The sequence below is a fragment of the Chelonia mydas genome, chromosome 2, assembly GCF_015237465.2.
Source record: "Chelonia mydas isolate rCheMyd1 chromosome 2, rCheMyd1.pri.v2, whole genome shotgun sequence".
NCBI lineage: Eukaryota > Metazoa > Chordata > Testudines > Cheloniidae > Chelonia > Chelonia mydas.
In genome coordinates, this window is record NC_057850.1 from 197,616,421 (window position 1) to 197,640,046 (window position 23,626).

A 23,626-nucleotide genomic window follows, 5' to 3' on the forward strand; every position below is an offset into this window, starting at 1 on the left:
ATAAAAGCTGTGCTGCTCTCCACTAACAATGGTTATATTCTTTAGCACCTGACAGAAAAGTGATAGGAAGACAGTTCCGTCTGGAGTTGTATGTGTGACTAGAGCTCATGTATGCACAGCACCAGCCTTAAATACGATTAATATTCTGCAATCATGGTCACAATATTGAAGCTTACAGTACTGGTACTGCAGTGTTTTCTATTAATACACAATAGATTTTGTTTTTAATAATGGCAACTGGATTTCTACACTTTACGTATAGTCTCCCCTCTCACCTGTTTTAAGCACAATGTGCCTCTAAGAAGCCACAATGAGCATAGCATGGAGGGAGGCTGGGTTGCAAAAAGACTTCCATTGACATTAAGGGTCAAAGTGGGGCAGTGTACTTGCAGTAGTGTAGCTGAGGGTAATTTGAGTAAAGAGAGTTTACTGACTTCTCTGGAGGAATATGGAGTTTAGTTCAGGTAGGTTTAATCACTTATTTTTTTCACCACTCTTCCACTGATTGTGTGTCTTGAAGGTGAGGCTAAACTAAATAATGGGAGAAGTTCCAGCCTTAGGCAAGGGAGTTGGGCTTCATTCTGATAGGAGTAGGGTGGCTAAGGAGAGCGGGATTTGAGTGTGATGAGGAAGCAGCAGTTCTAGAGCTCATCAAAGGGAGAAGCATGTGATGATGGGGGGGGTTCTAGATTGGCCAAGGGGAGCAGGGTTTGGGTGTGATAAGAGATGGGTAGTTCTAGACTAGCCAAGGGGAGTGGGGCTTCAGTGTGATGGGGGGCAGTTCTGGACTGGACAAGGGGAGTGGGGTTCAGTGTAATGAGGAGGAGGCAGTTCTAGAGCTGGCCATAGGAAGCAGGGTTTGAATGTGATGGCGGGAGACAATTCTAGAACTAGGCAAGTGGAGCAGGGTTTGGGTATGATGATGGGGCAGTTCTAGACTGGCCAAGGGGAGTGGGGCTTGGGGTGTGATGAGGAGGAGGACAGTTCTAGAGGGGACCAATGGGTGTGATGAGGGGGAGGGCAGTTCTAGAGCAGGGAGCAGGGTTTGGGTGGGATGAGGGGGGCAGTTCTAGACTGGCCAAGAGGAGCGGGCTTTGGGTGTGATGAGGGGGAGGGCAGTTCTAGAGCAGACCCAGGGGAGCGGGCGGTGGGTGTGATGAGGGGGAGGGCAGTTCTAGGCCTGGGGGGGTGCCTTTCACAGGCTGGGGGGACCGCGGCCCGTAGCCCCTCTCCTGCGCCCCGCGGCCCGTGCGCTCTGGCGGGAGGCTGCGGAGCGGAGCAGCGTGTGCCGCCGAGCTGAGAGGAAGAGGAAGTGCAGCGGCTTCGGCTCGGGCTCTGCGCGGAGCCACCGAGGCGCCTCCCAGTCCCAGAAGCGCTGCCTCCCCCGGGCAGCGGCAGCGCGGCGGTCTACGCTCCCCACCTCCCCAGCGGGGCTGCGCGGCACAAACTTTCTGCCCTGCTATAAGCCGGGCTGCGAGCGGCGGCGGCTCTACCATGTCCCTGCCCGGGCGCTGAGCGGGGGAGGTGCAGCGACCCAGCAGAGACGACCCGCTCTAGGTAAGGGATCCGCTACCTCCGCCCGCCGGGCACCTTTCACCCCCGCCCGGCATCGCCCCTCCCCAGCCCGTGGGGCTACGGCTGGCTCCAAGCCCTGCTCGCCCGGCAGACTTCCCCCAGAGACCCCAGCTGGGTCTCCCGCCGCCCCCAGGGCGTAGGTGCGAGGGCGCGGGGCGCTGCAGTCACCGTCCCAGCCAGCGCCCGGGCTGGGGGAAGCGCTGCCCCGCGCTGCGGCTGGAGTGCGCGCCTGGGCGGGAGGGGAGCCCGCTCTCCCTGGCTGCCGAGCCCGGGGCAGCGGGGAGCAGCCCCTTAGGGAAGCGGCGCTCAGGCTTTTCCTGTGCGTCCTCTTGAAGTTTGACAGGGGATCCCCGGGCACCCGCCTCTCCTGAACAGGGAGCTGAGTGATAGGCGGCCGCCAGGGGATAACGGGCTTTTCCTGCGTGTTGTTTTAATGAGCCGCTGGATGCCTTCAGTTCCGCCAGGGCACTTCTGGGGTTGGGGTGGGTTATGAACGGTAGCTGGGCAGAAAAAGCCCAGCTTTCTTTTGTTTCCTTGTTGTGCGAGGGCCTGATCCAAAGCCAGTGAAGACAGCTGGGGTTTCCAGACTTTCATGGGCTTTGGATCAGGCCCCAAATAGCCAAGCGCATGCATTGATTCATCTCTGACAAGCAGCCCTGTACACCTTAATGGTGATGTTGGGACTAAACTGGCAGCTCATTCAAAATACTCTTAGCTGAAAATTGACACATTAGTTCATGGCTGCTCTTCTGATTCTTTGATGCTGTGTGTCCTGGATTTCAGGACATTGCAGTTATTATACCCCTAGGGCTGGTAAGTCAGGTCACAGTTTCCACCTTGGTGGAGATATCGTCTCCAGAATTGAATACATATGATAAGGGCCGAAATGAGGAAGGAACTGGAGATTTTTTTCCCCATTAGGTAAGCAACACAATGACCAAAACCAGTTTAGGCTACCATGTACATAATCTAAGCTCTGTAGTACAGCTTCACTCTGGCTTCAAGCAGAGGAGGATGCCTGAGGACCAGTGTGGTAATGGCTTGTTAGTCTTTCTGGCTTGAAATTCCTCGGTAAATTAATTGAGACTCAAGAACAGTGACACACTGATGTGATACGGTTCACAGAGATAATGGATATCAGTGACATTTTGGCAGTGTAGGACAACAGTTATTAAATATGTGTGTACAGGAATGTGTTTATGTGTGTGTGTGAATATGAACTTGGTTAATCTAGAAAATGGGAATGATGTACTTTTTTCCCCTAGCATTGTTTAATCTGCATCCTTGTAAGAGCTATTAATTTCTCTGCTTGCCATTGTCCCAGTAGCCCCGCATACTCTTGGAAAAGGGGAAGTGTATGGGTTGGGATGGAATGGGAATTGGATGAGCTCATCTGTAATGTTCACAACTTGGCCAAAGGATTCCTGTAGGACTCAGTATGCTCTTCCTATGGCACTCAGAGCCTTAATGGGGAAAGCAAATGGATCTAGAGGCTGCTGTATGGCAGTGCAGTGCACCAGCTAAGCCACCAAGCTGGATTGATAGATGTGTTTTATCCTACAAAATATTTATTGGGGTAAAACTGTAAATATTCCATTATACTGTAGTTTCCAAACTTTATTTGAAAATTTTAAAGGATATTTTATCTGGTTAAAAGAAAGGGCCAGTTGTTCCATTTGGAACCCAGTAGTACTCAGTTACCTTTTTTTGACTTAATAGAAAAATAATTAACATTGCTAAGACATAAATGATCTTCAGTTTACAAGGGGAAAATGTTGTTAATCTTTTTATGTCTATTAGTTTCAGTTTTTGACATTAGTAATAAATTATATGAATAATGTATTTTTTCACAATACCTGTGGTCACATTTATGACTTTATTTCAGTCTACCTTCCCTGCATTTTTTAGAGGAACATTTAACTGGGTCTCATAAATTTGTTACATCAGGCATGGGGTTTTCCACCCCTTGAACATTGGTAATCCCCTGGCCTGAGAATGAAAATGTAGTGCAGAGCAAGTATGTATAAATATTACTAAATACTTACAGCAGCCCTGAGTTGTGCTGCAAAACATAATTAAATAATTTTCTTTTTCAAATAATTTGGAAACATAAATTATATAAACCAGTAGTTCTCAACCATGGGTACGTGTACCTCTGGGGGTACACAGAGGTCTTCCAGGGGGTACATCAACTCATCAAGATATTTGCCTAGTTTTACAACAGGCTACATAAAAAGCACTAGCAAAGTCAGTACACAAATTTCACACAGACAATGACTTGTTTATACTTCTCTATATACACTAAAATGTAAGTACAATATTTATATTCCAACTGATTTATTTTATAATTATATGGTAAAAATGACAAAGCAAGCAATTTTTCAGTAATAGTGTGCTGTGACACTTTTGTATTTCTATGTCTCATTTTGTAAGCAAGTATTTTAAGTGAGGTGAAACTTGGGGTTACGCAAGACAAATCAGACTCATGAAAGGGGTACAGTAGTCTGGAATGGTTGAGAGCCAGTGACATAAACAACCATTGTCTACCTGTGTGTAACAAAGCTATGTCACCTACTATTCTTGTATATTTACATACAAAGTTATTTGTAAACACACTTATAAAACACATGTAGATAGTTCAGGACAATTTCACTTTTATCATGGGAAGGGAAGTCCTAAAAACTCTTACAAAGTATGTGAGAGATTACAAATTGTAAAAGAAGGATGAATTCAAACACTTTGTGAGAGCTTGGCAGGAGTCAACTGTCGCTTCTGTATGCCCACTTTCAGCACAATGTGCTCCCTGCTCTAGTTGATTGTGTGCCCTATTTCCAAAGTCTGGTGCTGTCCATCATCTTCCCCAGTCTTGGTTCTCTCCCCAGTACTTCTTGCCCCCCTTGTCACTCTTCTGCTTCACATTGAACCACTTTTGTTTAACCGTGGTGGAGGAAGGAATCAGCTTTCAAGCAAGTCCTGTCCTCAGGATTTAGCTTAAAAGCTGAGTGGGTTTGGGGCTGAGAACCTCTTTATGTTTCTTCAGTCAGTGTAGGGAGGAGAGAACTGAAGCCATGCCCATTTGCCCTAGACTGGCAGTAACTGAGCTAAGCTAAAACTTCTGCAGAGCAAAGCTGCTTTCACCAATTCCCTCCCTAAGAGCCATTCTGTAACTGAGTAACATACTTTCAGAGGAGCTTTGATGCTTCCTTCTCCAGCGATGTATTAGGCCAATGGCTGGCCAAAGCACTGAGCAGGGTCAGAACCAAAGCCCTTTTCATTATGGAGTCCATCAGTTGATCCTCTCCAAAATGGGAGGATTAAAATTGTGGGAGCTTTAAAAAAATGTGTGATCCCCTTGATTGCCTAGCAAATCTAAAGCCCTGTACTTATTTTTTAAAAAGCCTTCCAACATCCCTGTAAGGTAGGTAAATATTGTCCCTGTCTTACAGAACGGGAAACTGATGCAGTGGGCAGTTGTGACTTATTCAAAGTCAGGGAGCGGGTCACAGAGAGACCTGTAAATAGAATGAAGTGTCCCGGCTCCTAGCCCTTACAATTGCCACTGAAAACACTGTCTTCCAAAATGCTGTGAAACAAACTTCCAAGAGATTTTATTTCTTGCAACTGTAAGAACCCATGAATAAGTCTTCACTTCTACTATTTAGCAATCTTCATTAGATTTTGCCATTTAAAAAAATCATTCAAGTAATTTCTAGAAACAAGAAGCTGTTGTATTGATAATGAAGATGCATTCTTAATGAAACGCAGTTGTCTGAAAATTTAGAACAGACAAATATTTGCTATTCTCATTTTCATACTAAATGTAATGGGTTGAAAAATAATAATTTTCCACCTTACCATACTAAAAAGTAAATAAGGATCAATAATCAAATTCTTCTTGTTGAATTGTGCATAAGAGCATGTTGTTACTTGTTGTTTAAAATTAACGATCTCTTAAAAAGATGGCATGATGGAAATTATAGAAAACTTGAAAAACACTCTAAGAAAAATTCTAGTGATTTATAGATTTCTAAGTTTTTTAAAATCTTTTTTTATTACTAAGAATTCTCATGTGAATGCAGGTTCTTTTATTTTTTAAGAGTTTGTCTCTTCTGTCATCCCACTTGAATCATAAACCTCTGTGACATCATAATCGTTTCCATAGCAATTGATTATGCTGTCACTGTGGAACCCGTTTCTGTTTCTTATTTATTCTTTTAACTTCTGAGAAAAGATCCTGTTTTCATACCCTTACCCCAGGCATTTAAAAATACCTAATTAAAAGAAAGGTGGGAACTTGCTGTCTCAGGGATTAGATATGGGTTATGGCATCTTTCACCATTAGGTCATTAGTTGACGTTAATTGAAAGTTATAGCCATTGCGTAAATAATTATTCAGTGCATCAGAATGAAAATAGTTGGTGTTGTCAATCCAGTCCCAAATGCAAAGGTGTCCACATCTTAAAACTCACCATTTTCAGCAGAGACACCAACATCTGAATGAGCAGGAAGACGCAAAAGATTGTCCTCTCAGAACAGGATTGAGAAACATTGCCAGGGAAGCCTGGGGAAGCTTGTGTTGCTATATCTTTCTGTGGTAATCAGAGACATTAATTCTCTAGGACTGTCAACTCAAGTCAGAAAAAATGCAAAATTGTCTGTAAAATTGAACAAAGTTTTTAGTAATTTCTCAAGTCATCACAGAGACTTTAAAGACTTCCTCCTTCACCCCTTACTCACTTGAGGAATCCTATGGATTCCTCTGGGACGCCTCACATGAAGAAGGGTTGCAGGCCCTGAACTAGTAATACTAACAACTTACATAGCAATTTTCATCCAGAGTGCTTTATAAACATTTGCATACTTATTAGTGTTGCCAACCCTCCTGGTTTCGCCGGAAGTCTCCTGGAATAAGGCTCTATCTCCTAGAGGCTACTGCAGACAAACCAGGAGTTTTTAGGCGCTAAAAGCCTGGTGGCGCAGCGGAGCTAAGGAAGGCTCCCTGCCTGCCCTGCCTCTGTGCTGCTCCTGAAAGCGGCCAGCACGTTCCTGTGGCCCCTGGGGGGAGGGTCAGGGGGCTCAGCACGCTGCCCCTGCCTTGAACACCGACTCTGCAGCTTCCATTTGCCGGGAACTGCGGCCAATGGGAGCTGCGGGGTCAGAGCCTGCAGGTGTGGGCAGCATAGGCCCCCTGACTCCGCCCCTGTCCTGTCTCATCCCAACCCATTCCCCAAAGTCCCTGCCCCAACTCCGCCCCCTCCCTGCCCCATTGGTCTCCTTCCCCAAATCCCCGCCCCGCCTCTTCCCAGAGTGTACTGCATTCCCCCTCTTCCCACCTCCCTCCCAGTGCTTGCCGTCACAAAACAGCTGTTTCACGGTGGGAAGCGCTGGGAGCTAGGGGAAGAAGCGGAGCCGCGGCGCACTCAGGGAAGGAGGCGGAGCGGAGGTGGAGGTGAGCTGGGGCGGGGGGGCAGGTCAGGGAGGTGAGCTGCCAGTGGGTGAAGAGCACCCACCAATTTTTCCCCATGGGTGCTCCAGCCCTGGAGCACCCATGGAGTCAGCGCCTATGGTGGGCAGCACACGGAGCTCCCTGTCCCGTCCCCCCCCCGAGGGGCCGCAGGAATGTGTGCTGGCTCCACAGCTCCCATTGGCCGGGAATTGCAGCCAGTGGGAGCTGCGGGGACGGTGCCTGCTGGCAGGGGCAGCGCGCGGAGACCCTCTGGCCCCCTTGCCTAGGAGCTGCTGCCAGAGGGATGTTCCGGTTGCTTTTGGGAACCACCCAAGTTAAGTGCTGCCCCCCTCACCCCCTTCTGTACCCCAACCCCATGCCCCAGGTGTGAGACCACACCCAAACTCCGTCCCAGAGCCCGCATCCCCTCCTGCACCCAAACTCTCTCCCAGAGCCCACGCTCCACACCCCCTCCCACACCCAAACTCCCTCCTAGAGCTTGCACTCCACACACCCCCGCACCCAATCTCCCTCCCAGAGCCCACATCCCACACACCCTCCCACACCCAAACTCCCTCCTAGAGCTCACACCCCCTCCTGCACCCCAACCCTCTGCCCCAGGCTTAGAGCCTCCCTCCCACACTTCAAACCCTTCAGCCCCACCCCCCAGTCCAAAGCCTGCACCCCCTCCCGCACCCTAAACCCCCTGCCCCAGCCTGGTGAAAGTGAGTGAGGGTGGGGGAGAGTGAGTGACTGAGGGAAGGGGGCTGGAATGAGAGGGGGCAGGGCCTCAGAGAAGGGGTGGGACAAGGGTATGGCCTTGGGGAAGGGGCGGGGCAATGGTGTTTGGGTTTGTGCAATTAGACAGTTGGCAATCCTGTACATAGGGATTATCTCATCCACCACTGAAATACAGCCGAATATTGGTTTTCTTGATAAGACTTCTTGCGGCCTTTGGCCCTGATTCAGCAAGGAACTTAAGCATATGCTTAAGATAGTCCTGTTAAAGTCAGTTGGACTTCTCTCATGCTTAAAGTACGTTATCAAATCAGTACGTTAAAGTACAGGCTGCTTTGTCACATTGTTTTAACATATTGTTTTCTTTGTGCTAGCCATATTACCAAGATCCTTTGTTGTACTGTGAATGGATATAGCTAAAGAAGCAAAGCAAAGGAATTCTTATTTGTAAAAGGAAGCTCAGTCATTACATAACTCTGTTAAATATTTTTGGCTACCAAACATTTTTGAAATGTTGACTATCGTCATTGATCGCAGACTGTGCTATCTAAAATAGAAAAAACATTAGCAATGCTTAGCTTTTAATGCACTAAGTAAAGTATCTAACTCCAGCTTTATAGAAATGATTTAAAATAATGAAGTTCATGTAATTCTGCCAAAATAAACAGAGAAGCATTATTTTTTCTATAGGGTAAATGGCAAAACACTTAAAGCTTGGCACAACATATAACACACATTTATGTAACATTTCTCTGGACACTTTCATACTGAAGCAACAAATCTTCTTTTTAGCACATGTTGATTTCTGTTTCCAATTTGTGTTTAGGCTATCATTAGTGTTCAGCCAGCTTTTATTCTATTCTAAAGTTGACTACCTAAGGTAACTTTTATTTCCTGTAGCTTACCCTGAAAAAGACGAGAGGGATGGGATAAAAACAAGATTTTTATCTAAAAACCCATAAAAGCTGAAACATCTAGTTTGAGATACATGTTTTTTTTCATTTAAATACAGATCTAAGTGATAACTTTTAATATTAGGACAGATCTTGCAGTTGGATAGGTATAACTATATTTTCTATAGCAGTCGTAGATCTATAATAGAATTGTTGCTTTATATATATATATATATATATATATATATATATATGTTGACTGCTTAATAACATTATATTGCATTTTATATCATTGTCTTTGACTGAACATGTGTCCTTCAGAGTATATTACAGGTAAATTACATTTTCAGCTTTCAATAAAATAATAGTACACCTGGTAATTTTATCTTTAAAAAAGTGAGTCAGGAGTGATAAATATAGCTTGTTTAAAAGGTCTATGGATAGCGTATTTAAAATAAATATAAATCACAGAAACTTTAAGACTGGCATATGAAATAGAAAAATGAGTCCTGTTATTTTTTTTCTTTCCCCTTCCCCTACCTCTCTGAATCAGCAGCTGTTGAAATGGGTTGTGGACTAAACAAATTAGAGAAACGTGATGAAAAACGGCCTGGTAATATCTATTCAACTTTGAAGAGGCCCCAGGTAGAAACCAAGATAGATGTTTCCTATGAGTATCGTTTCCTGGAGTTCACTACTCTGAATGATGGTAAGTACAAAAGTCTTTTTCTTTTCGCTTATTTTTGATGACACTGAGAAGCCAATCCATTCATAATGCTTTTAACTAGTATGGTACATGTGAGTATTTAGAGTTTTTAAAAAAATCTTGTTTAATCTCTTTGGTCTTAAATAACTTTTAAATACATGCAGTCACAATGATCTTGATGATTTTACCACCTTGACAATATCTTACTCAACATTTTTTTTCTACCATAGATTTTAAACTAGTGCATAAAATGTAGCTCTTCAGTTTTTAGAAGGGATTCCTTATATTGAGTGTATTTGATATGAAAGGATATGTTTAGATTCCTTTACCTTTGCACATTATCCAGATTTCATTTGGTAAAGTGATTCAGAGCTGGAATGTTGGACAGTTTTCCACCGTTTCCCCCTCCCACTGTCATCCTCGATAGCTGTTTTTAGAGGTTGAATTCAGTGTTGTCACTTTGCTGACCTGTCATTCATAACCCTCAGGCTGTGACTAATGCCTATGGCATTCATATGCTTGGAAAAATGGAAAATGACAGAAGCCCACTTTAAAAAAAAAAAAAAAAAAAAGCTGAAAGGCACACAGCCTTGTAGTTTTAATATATCTCTTAACTTTGTCCAGCAATGAGCCTCTTCCTTTCAACAGTATGCCAAATATTCCACATCTTAATCCGATGACTGCTCATGAATATTCCATTTATTTTCTCTTTTGTTGACATCTATGAACCTAGAAGCTCTTCCAGAAATGCCAGGCTGCAGTCATCCATGCCTTTTTGTTATTTCAAGATTAGGCTACTATAGTATATTCTACATTGGGCTATACCTTAAATTTCTTTGGAAACTGAAGTTGGTGCGGAGGGCTGTGGCCCACTTCTTAACATATGACAACTGTGCTTTGGAATCTGCATTGGCTGTTGGTTTCCAGACAGAGTTTAAAATCATGGTTCTGCCCTATAAAGTGCTAAATGACTAGGGACCTGTCTGTTTGAGAGATCACTTCTTTCCTGGTGCAACTCTGTCAGTGTAGAAGCTCAAGCTGCAAGTCACTTATGTGAGAGCGGGCATTGCTGGCAAGATGTTCTCCTTGAGAGCCTCTTAAAACTCACTTTTCATCCAAAATAGCATGAATTGTTTAACCTCTAGGGCATAAGAATGGCCAGGCTGGGTCAGATAAGTGGTCTATCTAGCCCAGTATCCTGTCTTCTGACAATGGTCAATGCCAGATGCTTCAGAGAGAAGGAACGGAACAGGGCAATTATCAAATGACCCATCCCCACTCGTCCAGTACCAGCTTGTGGCAGTCAGATGTTTAGGGACTCCCAGTGCATGGCATTGCATCTGTGACCATCTTGATTAAAAGCCATTGATCGACCTATCCTCCATGCTGCAAAGCCCTTCTGTTTGGCCAGGCATTTGGAGAAAGTTGAGGATTTGGAGGGGGTGGTTGAGTAGGAATGTGAATTTGAGTGAAATGGAGTTTGGGGACGTGGGATAGAGAAATTTTGGCTTTGTGGACTAGTTTCTTTTGCTGGAGAAGGGATGTTTAATTTTTACAGCTGCTTCTGTCTTAATTGGAATGCGTTTCTAGTTATTTGTCAAGAACATCAAGAGGCTGGGTTAGGCATTCTTTTTATATTTGTGTGTTGAAATTGAAGTAAATAAATACAAAATCAAGTCAAGTAGCTCATTTTGAAATTCTGAGAGCCTTCATGTCTGTACTTTGATTTTCTAAGCAATCTTACTGTGATATATTGCATACTGTGGAGCTGGTGGAAATGAATTAATAGTGGGGACATTTGTTTTATAGTCTTTTCTATGTCACTCATCACCACCATATCTGAGTGCCTCAGAATCTTTACTAGATGTATCTTCCTAACTAGGGCTTAAATTCTCCCCAAGTATTCTCTGGAGCCCTGGGGCTCAGGGTTTCAGCCTAGCGGGGTGCACCAGCGGGGTGGCTCTGACTGAATTTAAGCCCTGCTCCTAATACTCTGAGGTTTGGAGATGTTGTTATCCTCACTTTACGGATGGGGAACTGAGGCACAGAATGATGGTGTGATTTGCAAATAGCCACACAAGAACTCTGTAACAGAACCCAGATTTCCTGCGTCTGGGTTAAGTGTCTTAGCCACAAAACCATCCATCCTCCTACACTTGGTCCCTTGGTTAGCAGGTTCATATGCTAGGTCTTGTGTGCAAAAGTCCTGAAACAGGAGATATACAAGAACGTCCATGGGTCTGTCTGCAGGATCAGTCCCTTTATAAACACGCTGCTGCAAAGCTTGTATTCAAAAGAGGAAGTCAGAAATTGATTTAGTTCTGCATATTGTTTAACTGATTCTTTACTTGTGTGTGTTTGTATGTTCCTTAGTGTAACAGATAGCATCTTTATAGTAAAAGAGAGCAGAAAAAAAAAAAGCAAAGAGATAAAGGTTAGAAAAAGAGAACTCTTGAGTTACTTCCATCCCCACTTCTTTTTCTGTATTGTCGTCTTCTTAAGATTATATTCCCAGTTCTTTACTTGTAGTGTGCAAATTAAAGTACATGCATATGTCTTTGCAGAACTGGGGTCTTAGATTAGGTCCATTCTCTGAATAGATTATATCTTTGTATATATCTTTAAAATGTGTGACATGCTGTTGGACATGAGACAAGTAACATTTTTGGTGTTCAATTATATTGTTCAAACAACAGTTGTTTCAGATTTATTGAAGTCAGTGTTTTTTTTTTTTAAATCAAAACACACCATTATGGTATAGATGAGCCTTTTATGAGGTCATATTTTATGTTGTAAAATCAAAAGTTAAGTGAACCTTTACTATTGAAATATACTTAAATTAGTATCATATTTCAGTTATTGTCTCGACAAGGTACTTAGTTTAACTGATCACAATCTCACTGGGGGGAATCTAATTGTATTCATAGCTGGGTTTTGGACACCTCATGCACTGAAAAAGATGCAAGTTTTCATTGAAAATTTCTATTTTCTGCAGGATATCGCATTTGCTATTTACTTCATTGATTACCTTCCCTTTCTAGCAGTGATTTTGATATTACATTAAACAGTTGCTTGTGCCTGGTCTCTGCCTTCTGTTTCCTTTCACAATTCATTTTAAAAATTGTATTAGAGTATGTGGCTGTACATTTTAAAAAATACTGCATTTGCAGGTGTTTTTATTTGATTTAAGACTGGTAAAAGCAATTTTTTTCCAATTTGAAGTTATTTAATTACCTGCTTTCATTTTGTAAGCAGAGGTGTCTAAAGGAAATCAGTATTCTAGTTTTGTATTTCCACTTGACCAGGTAGGTTACCACCATTTTGTTCTTGAGAGTGATTAAATGAAGTTAGCATGGTAAAATATTATTAGTTCAGAGATCTTTGTGCATTGGCTACAATGAGATCATGCACCATATATAAAACAGAGATAAATTATAAAGGAACTTACTTCTCATAAACCTGGCTTCCTAGCAGATAAATATGGAAAGATGAAATCCACAGATTGAGAGCAGTAAGATGGGAAGGAGAAGGGGATGATGGATTACTTGTCTGAAAATTTTTATCACTCATATATCTGAATTTAAATGTTGTATTGCTCTAGGCACTGATCCTGCAAACACTTACATGTGGCCTCAACTTTGTTCATGCATATGCTCACATTGATTTCTATTGGACTACATACATGTGCAAAATTAAGCACATATGTTTGCAGGATAAGGGCATTACTCCCTCTCCAGTAATAGAATCACAATAAAATATGAAAGCAAATATTCTACTTTTTGTCTTCTGATAAGCACATCAGCATTTCCTCAAATGAATTACAGCTGCTCAAAGCAATCTGCAGTAAAATTGCTCGCCACTATAGGTCAAAGCAAAACCCAATTATCAGACTACAGCAATGCATAAAATGTTTTCTCCAAAGCATAGAAACAATTTTTATATGTAATATGACATAAAAAGAACATTAAACATGTTAGTGTTATATGCTGCAGATTTATTGCTTTTATTAAAAATAATTGGTATAACTGGTAGGTAGAACTTCAGATTTCTTTACCCTGTTTGGCTTTTAACTAAAGTTTAATAGCTTGGGAAAGTATATCAACTACATTCTAGTTTTTAAATAGAAACTTGCTTCCCATACTTTTTGTGTATACAGCTACAGTATGATAGACTCAAAAAATTGTTTTTTTTTAGATAGTTTCTTGTTTGCAGCCTCATACCTCTTGACAAGGTATATTTTACAGATGATATATGCTAAGTATTCCAACAGCATGTGTCTCAGATGATTTAATCATTTTGCCTTCTCTTGTAAAACAAAATGTTAAATAATAATAGTTTTCATTTATATAGTACTTTTCATGCAAGGATCTCCAAACACCTTATAAACATCAATTAATCTCAACATCCTAATGAGGTAGAGAAAGATTAATCTCATGTAACAGATGAGGAAACTGAGGCATATAGAACTTGAGTGCCTTATCTAAAGTTATATGTGTGGCAGAGCTAGGAATAGAATCCTAACCTGATACCTAGTCCTGTATTTTACCTACCTGGCCATGGTCTTGCCCAAATGCATGTTCATCAATAGATCTAAAGTAAGGAGTAGGTCAAACTGGCTTTATTACTCAGTATGCTACAAAATTTCTGTACTGAGGTCTTATTAATAACATGCAAATGCCCTGAAATTTTTAAAATAGCCATCAGTCTTGCCTGTGCACTCAAGACCAAACTGCTCTGGGGAAATACCATGTTGTAACAGGATCCGCAACAGGGTAGTTTTTTGTAGGGTAGATGAAAACCTAGCTATGATTTGGTGATTTCTTGTGAACCTAACAATTGCTCATAAAGGACACGTGTAAATATGCAGTTCATGAATATACACTTATGGTGTATGTAAACTTATGGCGTATGTATTAGAGATCAGTGTTTCGATGCTTTGCAAAGCACTTGGACTGTGGAGAGCTTTCTAGTCACATAGGTCTAAGTCTTCTCCTGGGTTCTATCTGCTAAATCAAGGAATTGGTTTTATCAGCTGTCAAGTGCAAAGGCTTTGTTTGTGATTGAATGGCGAAAATTTCTCAACAGCTACAAGCCAGAAGGGCCTGATCCTGTTTCTATTCAAATTAGTGGCAAGATTTCCACTGATTTAAATTGGAGTAGAATCAGGCCCCACAGTTGCTTGTATTTTGTTATGGATTAAATAATGAAACCATAATGGCTTTATGATGGTGCTGGGGTAAGTGGGAAGGAACCCTGAAGTAAAATGTTAGGGGGGGTTTCCATAATTTTTAACTGCATATTTAGAGAAAATATCCCTTGACTTGTTAAGTAACAGACACCATAAAAATATATGCAACGCTTAATTTTAATGGAGAAGTTCTGAATAGTTTACTTTGAGAACAACAGTTGATCTTTGACTGGAAATTTGTGCAACTGTAGCATGATGGATGGAAGGTTAAAATCAATTAATATTGAGTGGTGACAGCCTCCCTGCTGAGAGAAAACAGGAAATCTTGGTGTCACCTAGCTCTTGACTAAGAAGTCACTTTTCTTAATCGTACTGAAAGAAAACCCTGGGGGAAATATAACTCATTTCTTTTTAGTTTGCATTGTAAGCCCACCAACTACAGGGGAAGTAAAAACCTCTCCATGAGAAAAACAACTTGTACCGTTAGCAGTTATACATGACAGGCCCATGAGGAAAAAGCATAATTGCTTTTGAGTGTGTGGGTGAACAGTTTAGTCTTGAATCATAGGCTGCATGTGGTTTGGTGTCATCATGCTGACACCAGACCTTGTTACTATAACAGAAAGGCATAGGATCAAAATAATCCTACCTGTAACAATCTACATACAGCCACAGTCAAGCAACTAGAGATACAGGAATAGTAAGCAAAAAAGATTTTTTTTTTACTCCGTGGACAAATAAGGAACTCCACCATTTTAGTAATAAAAAGGAAGTATTTCAGTGACTCTGCAGTCATTCTGGAAAACTTCCTGTTGACTTCTCTGAGAGTTCTGCTTGTGTAAGTGTAACCTACATACCTCCTGTGTGGTGGTCTGTCCCATCTAGTGGCACTGAGACGAGGGAGGGGGAGAGGGAAAATGTGTGTGTGTGTTAAATGAGTCTGCTCTACAGCCAGTTGGCTTTTAGCTTATGCTGTAGAGGCTCATGCACTAAGCTCCAGAGATCCCCAGTTTGATCCTGCGCGACGATGACCGGGGGTCTGTCGGCATTACATAAGGACCACAGCATTGGGTACATAGGCAGTTGCAGTGTTATGGTCAAAAGTAAAATGGCTTCTCCAATGCAATACAAGACATCTATGGTTTCAAATCTTGCCTTCCTCTAATGTGTGTAGTTTTGAGATAACCCCCCCTCCCAAAGTTATTGAGCAGCATAAAGCCTGTTTTGAACCCACAAATGGAAGAAGTGACATTAAATTACAACAAAAACTGAAACATAAGATGAGAATTGTCTTTAGCTAATTTAAATGTTGCTACCATCTCCCATTGTGCCTAGAAATTGCAATATAGTCACTTATGGGCCTGATTCTGCAAATTAGTGGGATTTTTGCCTGAGTAAAGAGTATAGGATTGGGCACCATAGTTTATATTAAGAAGACCAGATTATATATATAATGTTTAATGGTCATACTTAGTCTGAAGTGTTAACTCCACATTTGATTTAATAGAGGTATTAATTTTTCAGGCTTTTTTATTATTACTTGTTTTTTCTTCCCTTTTAGATATTTTAGGTTATTAGATAATTAGATATTGGAATGTATTTAGAAAGTCTGAGAAATGTACATGAAAAGTCTGATATAACTCTGTAAATCAAGTGTTTTGACATATTTGCTATTTATTAAGATATTGACTAAATAAAAGTGAATGGAGTTACTGAGTCTTGTGATATTTGATTTGATTTTGTGTTAAATTCTCATGATCTACCAGTTGTGTGCACTAAACTTTCAAAATGTGGGTTCAGTTCAAGATGGCCATCACTTCCATTACTCTGAATGGGACTGCAACCACTAGGTATCTGGTTTTCGACTGGAATGCCCGGTTGAAAAGGGACCCTGGCGGCTCCGGTCAGGTCCGCCTACCAGGCCTTAAAAGTTCAGTCGATGGTGCTGCAGGGCTAAGGCAGGCTAATCCCTACCTGTCCTGGAACCGCACTGCACCCCGGAAGCAGGTCTGGCTCCTAGATGGGTGGGTCACAGGGTTCCATGCGCTGCCCCCGCCCCGGCTCTGCACTCCAATTGGCTGGGAACCATGGCCAACGGGAGGTGGCGGGGCGGTGCCTGTGGGCGAGAGCAGCGTGTGGAGCCTCCTGGCCCCCACACCTCGGAGCCGGACCTGCTACTGACCCATCCAGGGTGCAGCGCAGTGTGGAGCCAGGACAGGTAGGGACTAGCCTGCTTTAGTGCCGCTGACTGGGAACCACTCGAGGTAAACCCGTGCCCCAACCCTGAGCCCCAGCCCTGAGCCCCCCCAAACCCAGAGCCCCCTCCTATACCCCAACCCTCTCATCCCTGGCCCCACCCCAGAACCTGCACCCCCAGCAGGAGTCCTAAGCCACCCCACACCCAAACCCCATGCCCCAGCCCAAAGCCCCTCCCAAACCCTGAACCCCTCATCCCCGGCCCCACCCCAGCCTAGAACCCATACTCCTTCCTGTACCCCAACCCCCTGCCTCAAGCCACACCTCCTCCCACACTCCAAATCCCTCAGCCCCACCCCCCAGCTTGGAGCCCGCTCCTGCACCCCAAAACCCTCATACCCAGCTGCCCCAGAGCCCACACCCCCAATCAGAGCCCTCATCCCCCCTGCACCCTAACCCCTTGCCCAGTGAAAGTGAGGGAGGGAGAGTGAGCCACTGAGGGAGGGGAAATGTAGTGAGCGGGGGCAGGACCTCAGGGAAGGGGTTGGGGCAAGAAGTGGGCCTTGGGGAAGGGGCGGGGCTAGGGTGTTTGGTTTTGTGTGATTAGGAAGTTGGCAACCCTAGCAACCACAGGCTGCCTTCGGTCAAGACGGTCACCATTTCCCTACAACGTTGGCACGGGGAAGCGAGGCTGCCCTCGTAATAATAATCGCCATTGCCTATTGCTTCCAGTGGAACTGCCACCTAGCTGCACACCAGGAAGCTACTTGCCTCCTGGGTTTTGTGGTTAGGAGAGTGTATGGGGAAAGTATGTGGCGACAGGAGAATATAATGGTAGAACAGAAACTGTTGGAAGAACAGGGAAATGTTGAGGGCAGGAGGACACTGAAGGAGCGACAGGAGTCGGGGGTTCTATAGATGAAGGCACAGTAATGTGGCCACATGAATGTAGGGGATAGATAGGAGACAGTAGGGCATAGGGGATAGCAGGGAGAATGTGAGCGAGGCGGAGGAGGAGGAGAGGAGTGGGCAGTGCTGGGACTTGGCATTAAGCAGACTAAGCAACTGTTTAGAGCCCTGAGCAGCTCAAGGGGGCCCCTTATTCACTTTTATAGTATGTGTCGTGTGGGCCCCCCCTAATATTCCTGCTTAGGGCCCCCAATGGGCTAGTACCTCCTCAGGGAGCGGGCGACAAGGTAGTGATGAGCATTCAGCGAGAATGGCAGCTACCCTCCTACAAGAGATAAGGAGAGGTTAAGTAGAGTTCTGCTCTGGACTATTAACAGTGAGGTGCGTGGTCTTGTTTGTGCATTCAAGGTTAAATTTTGAACTGAAATGATCACTCCAAAAATTAGAGGTATATGGCTCAAAAATGAGGATGGACCAAAAACCCCTGCAATGTATTATTTTTTTAAAATCTTATCATTTTTAAGTTGCTCTGATGAATTTTTTGGGGAAGGAGGAGTTGATTTATGGCTTATGAATGTTTGAAGTTTGCAGTGGAGAGTAAAAAGGAATTGCAGCACATGCTCCAGGGAAAATATTTTACTAGGAGGGATTAAATATAATTGTTTTCTATTTTTAATGCATAATGTGTACAAAACATATGGGCTTTCTTGAATTCTCTAATAAGGTTGTCAGTTTTCTTCTCCAGCTAGTATGTACTGACACTAAAGCCTCATTCCAAAATGGGATGCTCTAGTGCAAAACCCTATGCCCACAGGGAGTCTCAATGACTCATAGGAGTCCATTATTTCAGATCTCATTTCATGAGTGGAGACCAAATGAAGAGATCATTGCCTGAAATGGGTAGTTGTCTCATTTGTCCTTACAATGGTTTAGCTCATCCACACAGCAACACCTTTGACAACCACTTTGGCATGTTCACGTGCAGTCATGCTTACACAAGTGCACTCTGGGAAATGTGAGGCACTCTAGTGTGGGGTAAGGATAAAAAGACCAGTTGAACCAGTAGAGCTGCAGTATTTGTAGTTTTCCAGCTAAATGGTGGAGAAATCTGTTGAAAACTGTGCAGGTTCAGCTGGACCTAAGGCCCTCCCAGCCATCACAGCCAACTGGTATGACCAGCTTTTGTAAAATGTTGAGCATGGCTGTCGTGTTTAAAAGTAAGATATTGTACTGAAGCTGCAAGCTCAAGGCATTCCAACCAGTAGTTTGTAGAACCTCTTTCCCTAGTATAAACAGGCTTTTCTTTATAGTTAAAATAAATAAATAAAAAATTTAGAAATGCACATATCAGCTGTAGATTTTTCTTGAAAGAAACAGTTTCTTCAAGGGAGAAAAATTCTCATTAAGTCTTTGCTATGAACTGCAGCTCTTGATCAATGCACTAAAGACAAGCGTGACAGTCATCAGGTGCGTTAAAAATGGCAGAAATTCTACTCATCTCTCTTAAACAGTCATTGCGTAAAGGAATTCATCTCAATTCTGAAAATACAGAGCCTTTACATGGTATGTGGTACATAAAAAATTCAAAGCATCAAGGACATGAGGAGTCCTAAAGATGCCATGTGTTTTGAAATGAAATGATAAAAGCCTTAATCTGAAAGGGAATGAGGTATGAGGTTTACAAATTAAATAGAAAGAGTTTTGAAAAAGTTAGAGATGAGTCAAGAAATGGTTACTCATGAAATATAAATAAACATCAGTCTGCTGTTGTTATTCTTTGGTTGCTAAGCCCTATATTGGTTCTCTTTTATTTAAACAATTGTTTCCTGAATTTCTGAACAACTGACGCAAGAATTGACAAATGGTGCTAAATTGCATGGGTTAATTCACCACCACTTATTGTACAATTTATTAAAAAGCAAAAAATTAGCATCTACTTATATCAAACAACACAAAACAAAAGAACGAAAAGAGAGACCGACAGAATAAATGGTCTTTTGTTAAGTTATTGTTGTGTAAAGTTTGGAACTGTGTCAGAATCTTTTTTGTTTTGTTTTTGTTATTTATTTACTTAGGAATGCTAAGCTCAGATGCAGCATCTGTCTTTCTCTGTGGTCCTTCTTCTATCCGATTTTTTTCCAGCTGGGTTGACTGCCTTGATGAAGCCTTTCAAATGATCAAATAGATAAAATTGTATATATTCTGCAGGATTATTTTCATTGTTCTTCACCACATGTGCACTGAATAAAATACTTTATAATTGTCAGACTTTTTGTTATCAAGCTGCACCCTTACAATATTTGTCAGGTTTTTGTTTTAGTAAATTTTGGGGAGGAGAAATTATCTGCTCAGCAGCTGATATTTCCAGGAAAAGCCTTTCCAAAACCAGTGGTAGAAGCTCAAGCTACCTTTCCTTTGAGTTTGGTTAATTGCTCATAGGGCATTATTCAGAAGTCCTAACCATGTAGGAAGATTTCTCTACTTAGGAAATTCCATTATTGGGCAATGGAGACCTAATACTACTTAGAATCTGGTAGCTTTATATACACATTGGGAGCAATTCTCCATTCCAGCTGATATGCATTCAGCACAGGAATGGTGAAGAGAGGAAGAAAGGTGGCTTTTAAGCCACCTCTGCACGCTCTGGTTTGTGAGACCTTGCTGAGATGCTTCTTGGCCCCCAGTGGAACTTAGAAAAGCTTTACGGCTGCTTTTAACTTGTGCCTGGATTTCCTGTGGCCTGCTAAGGATTGTGAACAGCCAAGACTAACCAGAGCACCGTTTCACTCCTGCCATGCATTCCATGCCGGATGCTGCTATTAGGTTGTTGCATTGCTTCTGCCACTGGCTCGGGAGACCCCTGATGCTGGGGTATCCTGCTGCCTTTAAAGCCCCTTTAACTTGTTCATTGGAGGGAACTGAGAATCTGACTCTTTTTTTTTTTTTTTTTTAAAGATGATATGCAGGAGGTGGGATTATAAAACTAATTTCAATGCCACTGATTGTCGTAAAGGATGGTAAGAGCCTGAACATTTCAGGGGGTGAGGAAGAGGTTTATATTTTGTTAAGATGGACAGCATGATGCTTCATGTTTACCATCTTCATAGTGTAGTAGAATCCTACCCCTGTTAGATGGGACATCTGTTATGTCTTTATTATGTGCATTTATTACTTTCGGATAAGATTATTATACCTCCAGTAACTGATTCTTTAGCAGCTTTGAAAGCAAGATGTTTCTGGTACTTGCATTTTTATTTCCACCAAGTATTTTCACATGTTGCACTGTTTTTGAAAGGATCATGTGGACTCTTGACTGTACAAAGCAATGATGTTAAACTTCTGTTTTCTCATCAGATATTTTTTGGGGAATGCTCTATTATTCTTAGCAGGCATTATTATTAAAAATAGTCCAGATCTCTGTTTTTGATCTGTCAGCACTGGCCTCTTGTTTGTTTTTGCAGTTCAGTTCTATTCTCTGGTGCTGGAGTTTGTTACCATGCTCCTATGACCCATATTTAGGGTTTACGAGGTGGTTTTCCAATAGACTTGCAAACTACCAATATAACTCTGTGAGAATTATTCACACACAAATGAAACTGGCCACATTTTTATGCAGAAGGGGAGTAGAAGTTCAACTGCTGGAGGGCAACATCAACGTTTGAGTTAAAGAAAAAAGAAAAGCAATTTTTTTGGCAAAAAAAATTTATTTTTCCTTAGTGAATCCATCACCCCTACTCTGGCTGGCGTGCTTAAAAACAAAACAAAATGGTACACTTGGGAAGTGCTTTGCTAATATTTAAGTGCCTTTTCCACTATTCTTTGGCTTCCTAACAGGTTCTCCTGCCTACTTTGATGTGATGTGGTGCGTTGGTGGTGACATATCTCTCTCAGCTGCCAATGCTGAGCCACAGCCTCTGCCCTGATTGCCATTTTCAGTGTACTATGAAAACCTTATTCCTGATAAATGCACTGCTAAAGATAAAGGGCAAAATCCTGGAGACTTTTCTGTAGGAGTTTTGCATGAATTAGAGGTGCAGACTTTGACTCAAAGGATTTTAGTTGTGTAGTAAGCTTTTTTTTTTAAGTAACAATTTGTGGAGAAAGTGCTGTATAAAATAGTAGTAGGCATCATAAAGGCTTTGTTTGTTTCAACATACCATAGGTAATTTACTAATAAGTTACATAATATCTTTAACCAACCTCCAGTCTAAAAAGGGTAGGCACATCTAGGGTTGCCAGTTTTTGGTTGGATGCATTCCTGGAGATTTCATCACATGACATCTTTAATTAAATTCCTGGGGACTCCAGGACAATCCTGGAGGCTTGGCAACCATAGCACATCCAGTAACGTGTTTCTAATGTGGCTACTGTTCATTATGGATGTAGCCTACCCCTGCCACGATTCTAAAGGAAATAATTACCTAGTTTTAGTCCTAAATGTGTTGAATCTATTCTTTCTCCTCTAGCTTGATGTTTTCTGGAATTAATTTATTTGAGTTTGTGCTGCCATCATAAAAATCCTGGGCTGAGTTTCTCTCTCTACTTTTACATCCATGCCTAACAGAAACTGCTGAGGGAGTGGCATGGTAGGAATCATTACCACTGTATGTTTTCGCCTGTCCCTGCACAGGCCTACCTCTGTGTGACTACAGCCTGGGAGTCAGTCAGGGCTCCATGAGGATTTGTAGATTGAAGGAGCTGGATGAGGGAAGCAGCCATTTCATGACAAGTTTTCCTGCAAATATCTGATCAGCATTAACTCCCATTGGGTCAATTCCTCCTGTGCTGCTATGTAGCTACAGAGGAGACTACAATTAGCAGCTAACTGCTGGGGTTAGGAGGCAATCATAGCCACTGTGTGAAGCTAGTGGGCCTCTGCAGGCCAAGATCAGCTGGTAGAGTGGAAGTAAACACCTGCTCCTCTGACACAACAATTCCAGGATGAAACTCACACCCTGTCCCAACATGGGTGTTCCCACATATGGAAGAATACACCCATTAATAATACAGCTAATCAGAAAAAAGGATGGGGATAAAGGGGAAATTGCAAACAAAAAAATTTTTTTTTGAGAAACTTCATTTGTTTTTCATCACAACTTTCCAACCAGCTGGAATTACTATAAAAGAAGAAAAATCTAACGTATGTTTCACCTTTTCATGCTGTTTTGTTCACTTATTTTGCATTTCACTCTATGTGGAAAATTGTATGAAACTAGATAGGGCCATTTCACTTTTGTTTATAATCTACACTGTATTCTGGTTCACATGTACAAGGCCATGGTATTGTTTGTGTTCACATCACTGCAAGGGAATGCTTTTTAAAAAACAAAACACTGCCAACCTTAGTTTTCTCTGAATGTAATCCCCTCTTCCTATGAACATGTTCATATTACATGTCATCATAGGGTGACCAGATGTCCTGATTTTATAGGGACAGTCATGATATTTGGGGCTTTTTCTTACATAAGTGCCAATTACCCCTCCCCCTGTCCCGATTTTTCACACCTTGTTATCTGGTCGCCCTATGTCATCAAGACCCGACCCATCCCCTCTCCCTTTTGTAAACAAAACCTAATTTGGGGGGCAAAGTCCAGTTTACAGTGCCTTTAAATAAAACTGGGTTCTTAGTTGTACAATGCAGAATGCATGCTCTGTCTAAATACTGCTGACTGCATAACTTATGAGTATTTAATATTTCTACAAAAGCTGAAACAGGGCAATTTACTTTTATGAGAAATCGTACAAGATTGCCCTAATAAAAGATTTTGATTTGAAAGCACATCAGAAAATTATACTTTGAATAAAATGTTTTCAATCAAATGAAAAATGTGAATAAATCTTGAAATAAAGAGAAGAAAGTTATCTAAAAATTGAAATATTTTAAATCAAGTAAACTAAAAAGATGAACATGACTGCTGTGCCTTATTTGATCTAATTAAAGTCCTAAGTGGTTGGTAAGTATCATTGCCTATGCA

The 23,626-nt window shown here is 42.2% G+C and overlaps 1 protein-coding gene across 7 annotated transcripts in view; it reads left to right on the top strand.

Moving 5' to 3' along the window:
- The first annotated feature begins 1,242 nt into the window (after nt 1–1,242).
- Nucleotides 1,243–23,626, top strand: part of RFTN1 (raftlin, lipid raft linker 1) — a 114,517-nt gene continuing 92,133 nt past the window's right edge. For 2 of the 7 annotated variants that reach the window (XM_043540988.1, XM_043540989.1), the window contains exons 1-2: nt 1,335–1,557; nt 9,206–9,361. In XM_043540988.1, coding sequence (XP_043396923.1) covers nt 9,217–9,361 — 145 coding nt within the window. In that variant the 5' untranslated portion in view covers nt 1,335–1,557; nt 9,206–9,216. Of the gene's footprint in view, nt 1,558–9,205; nt 9,362–23,626 lie in introns of all 7 variants that reach the window. The other 5 variants (XM_027822000.3, XM_037890466.2, XM_027822007.3 and 2 more) reach the window with 5 other exon arrangements.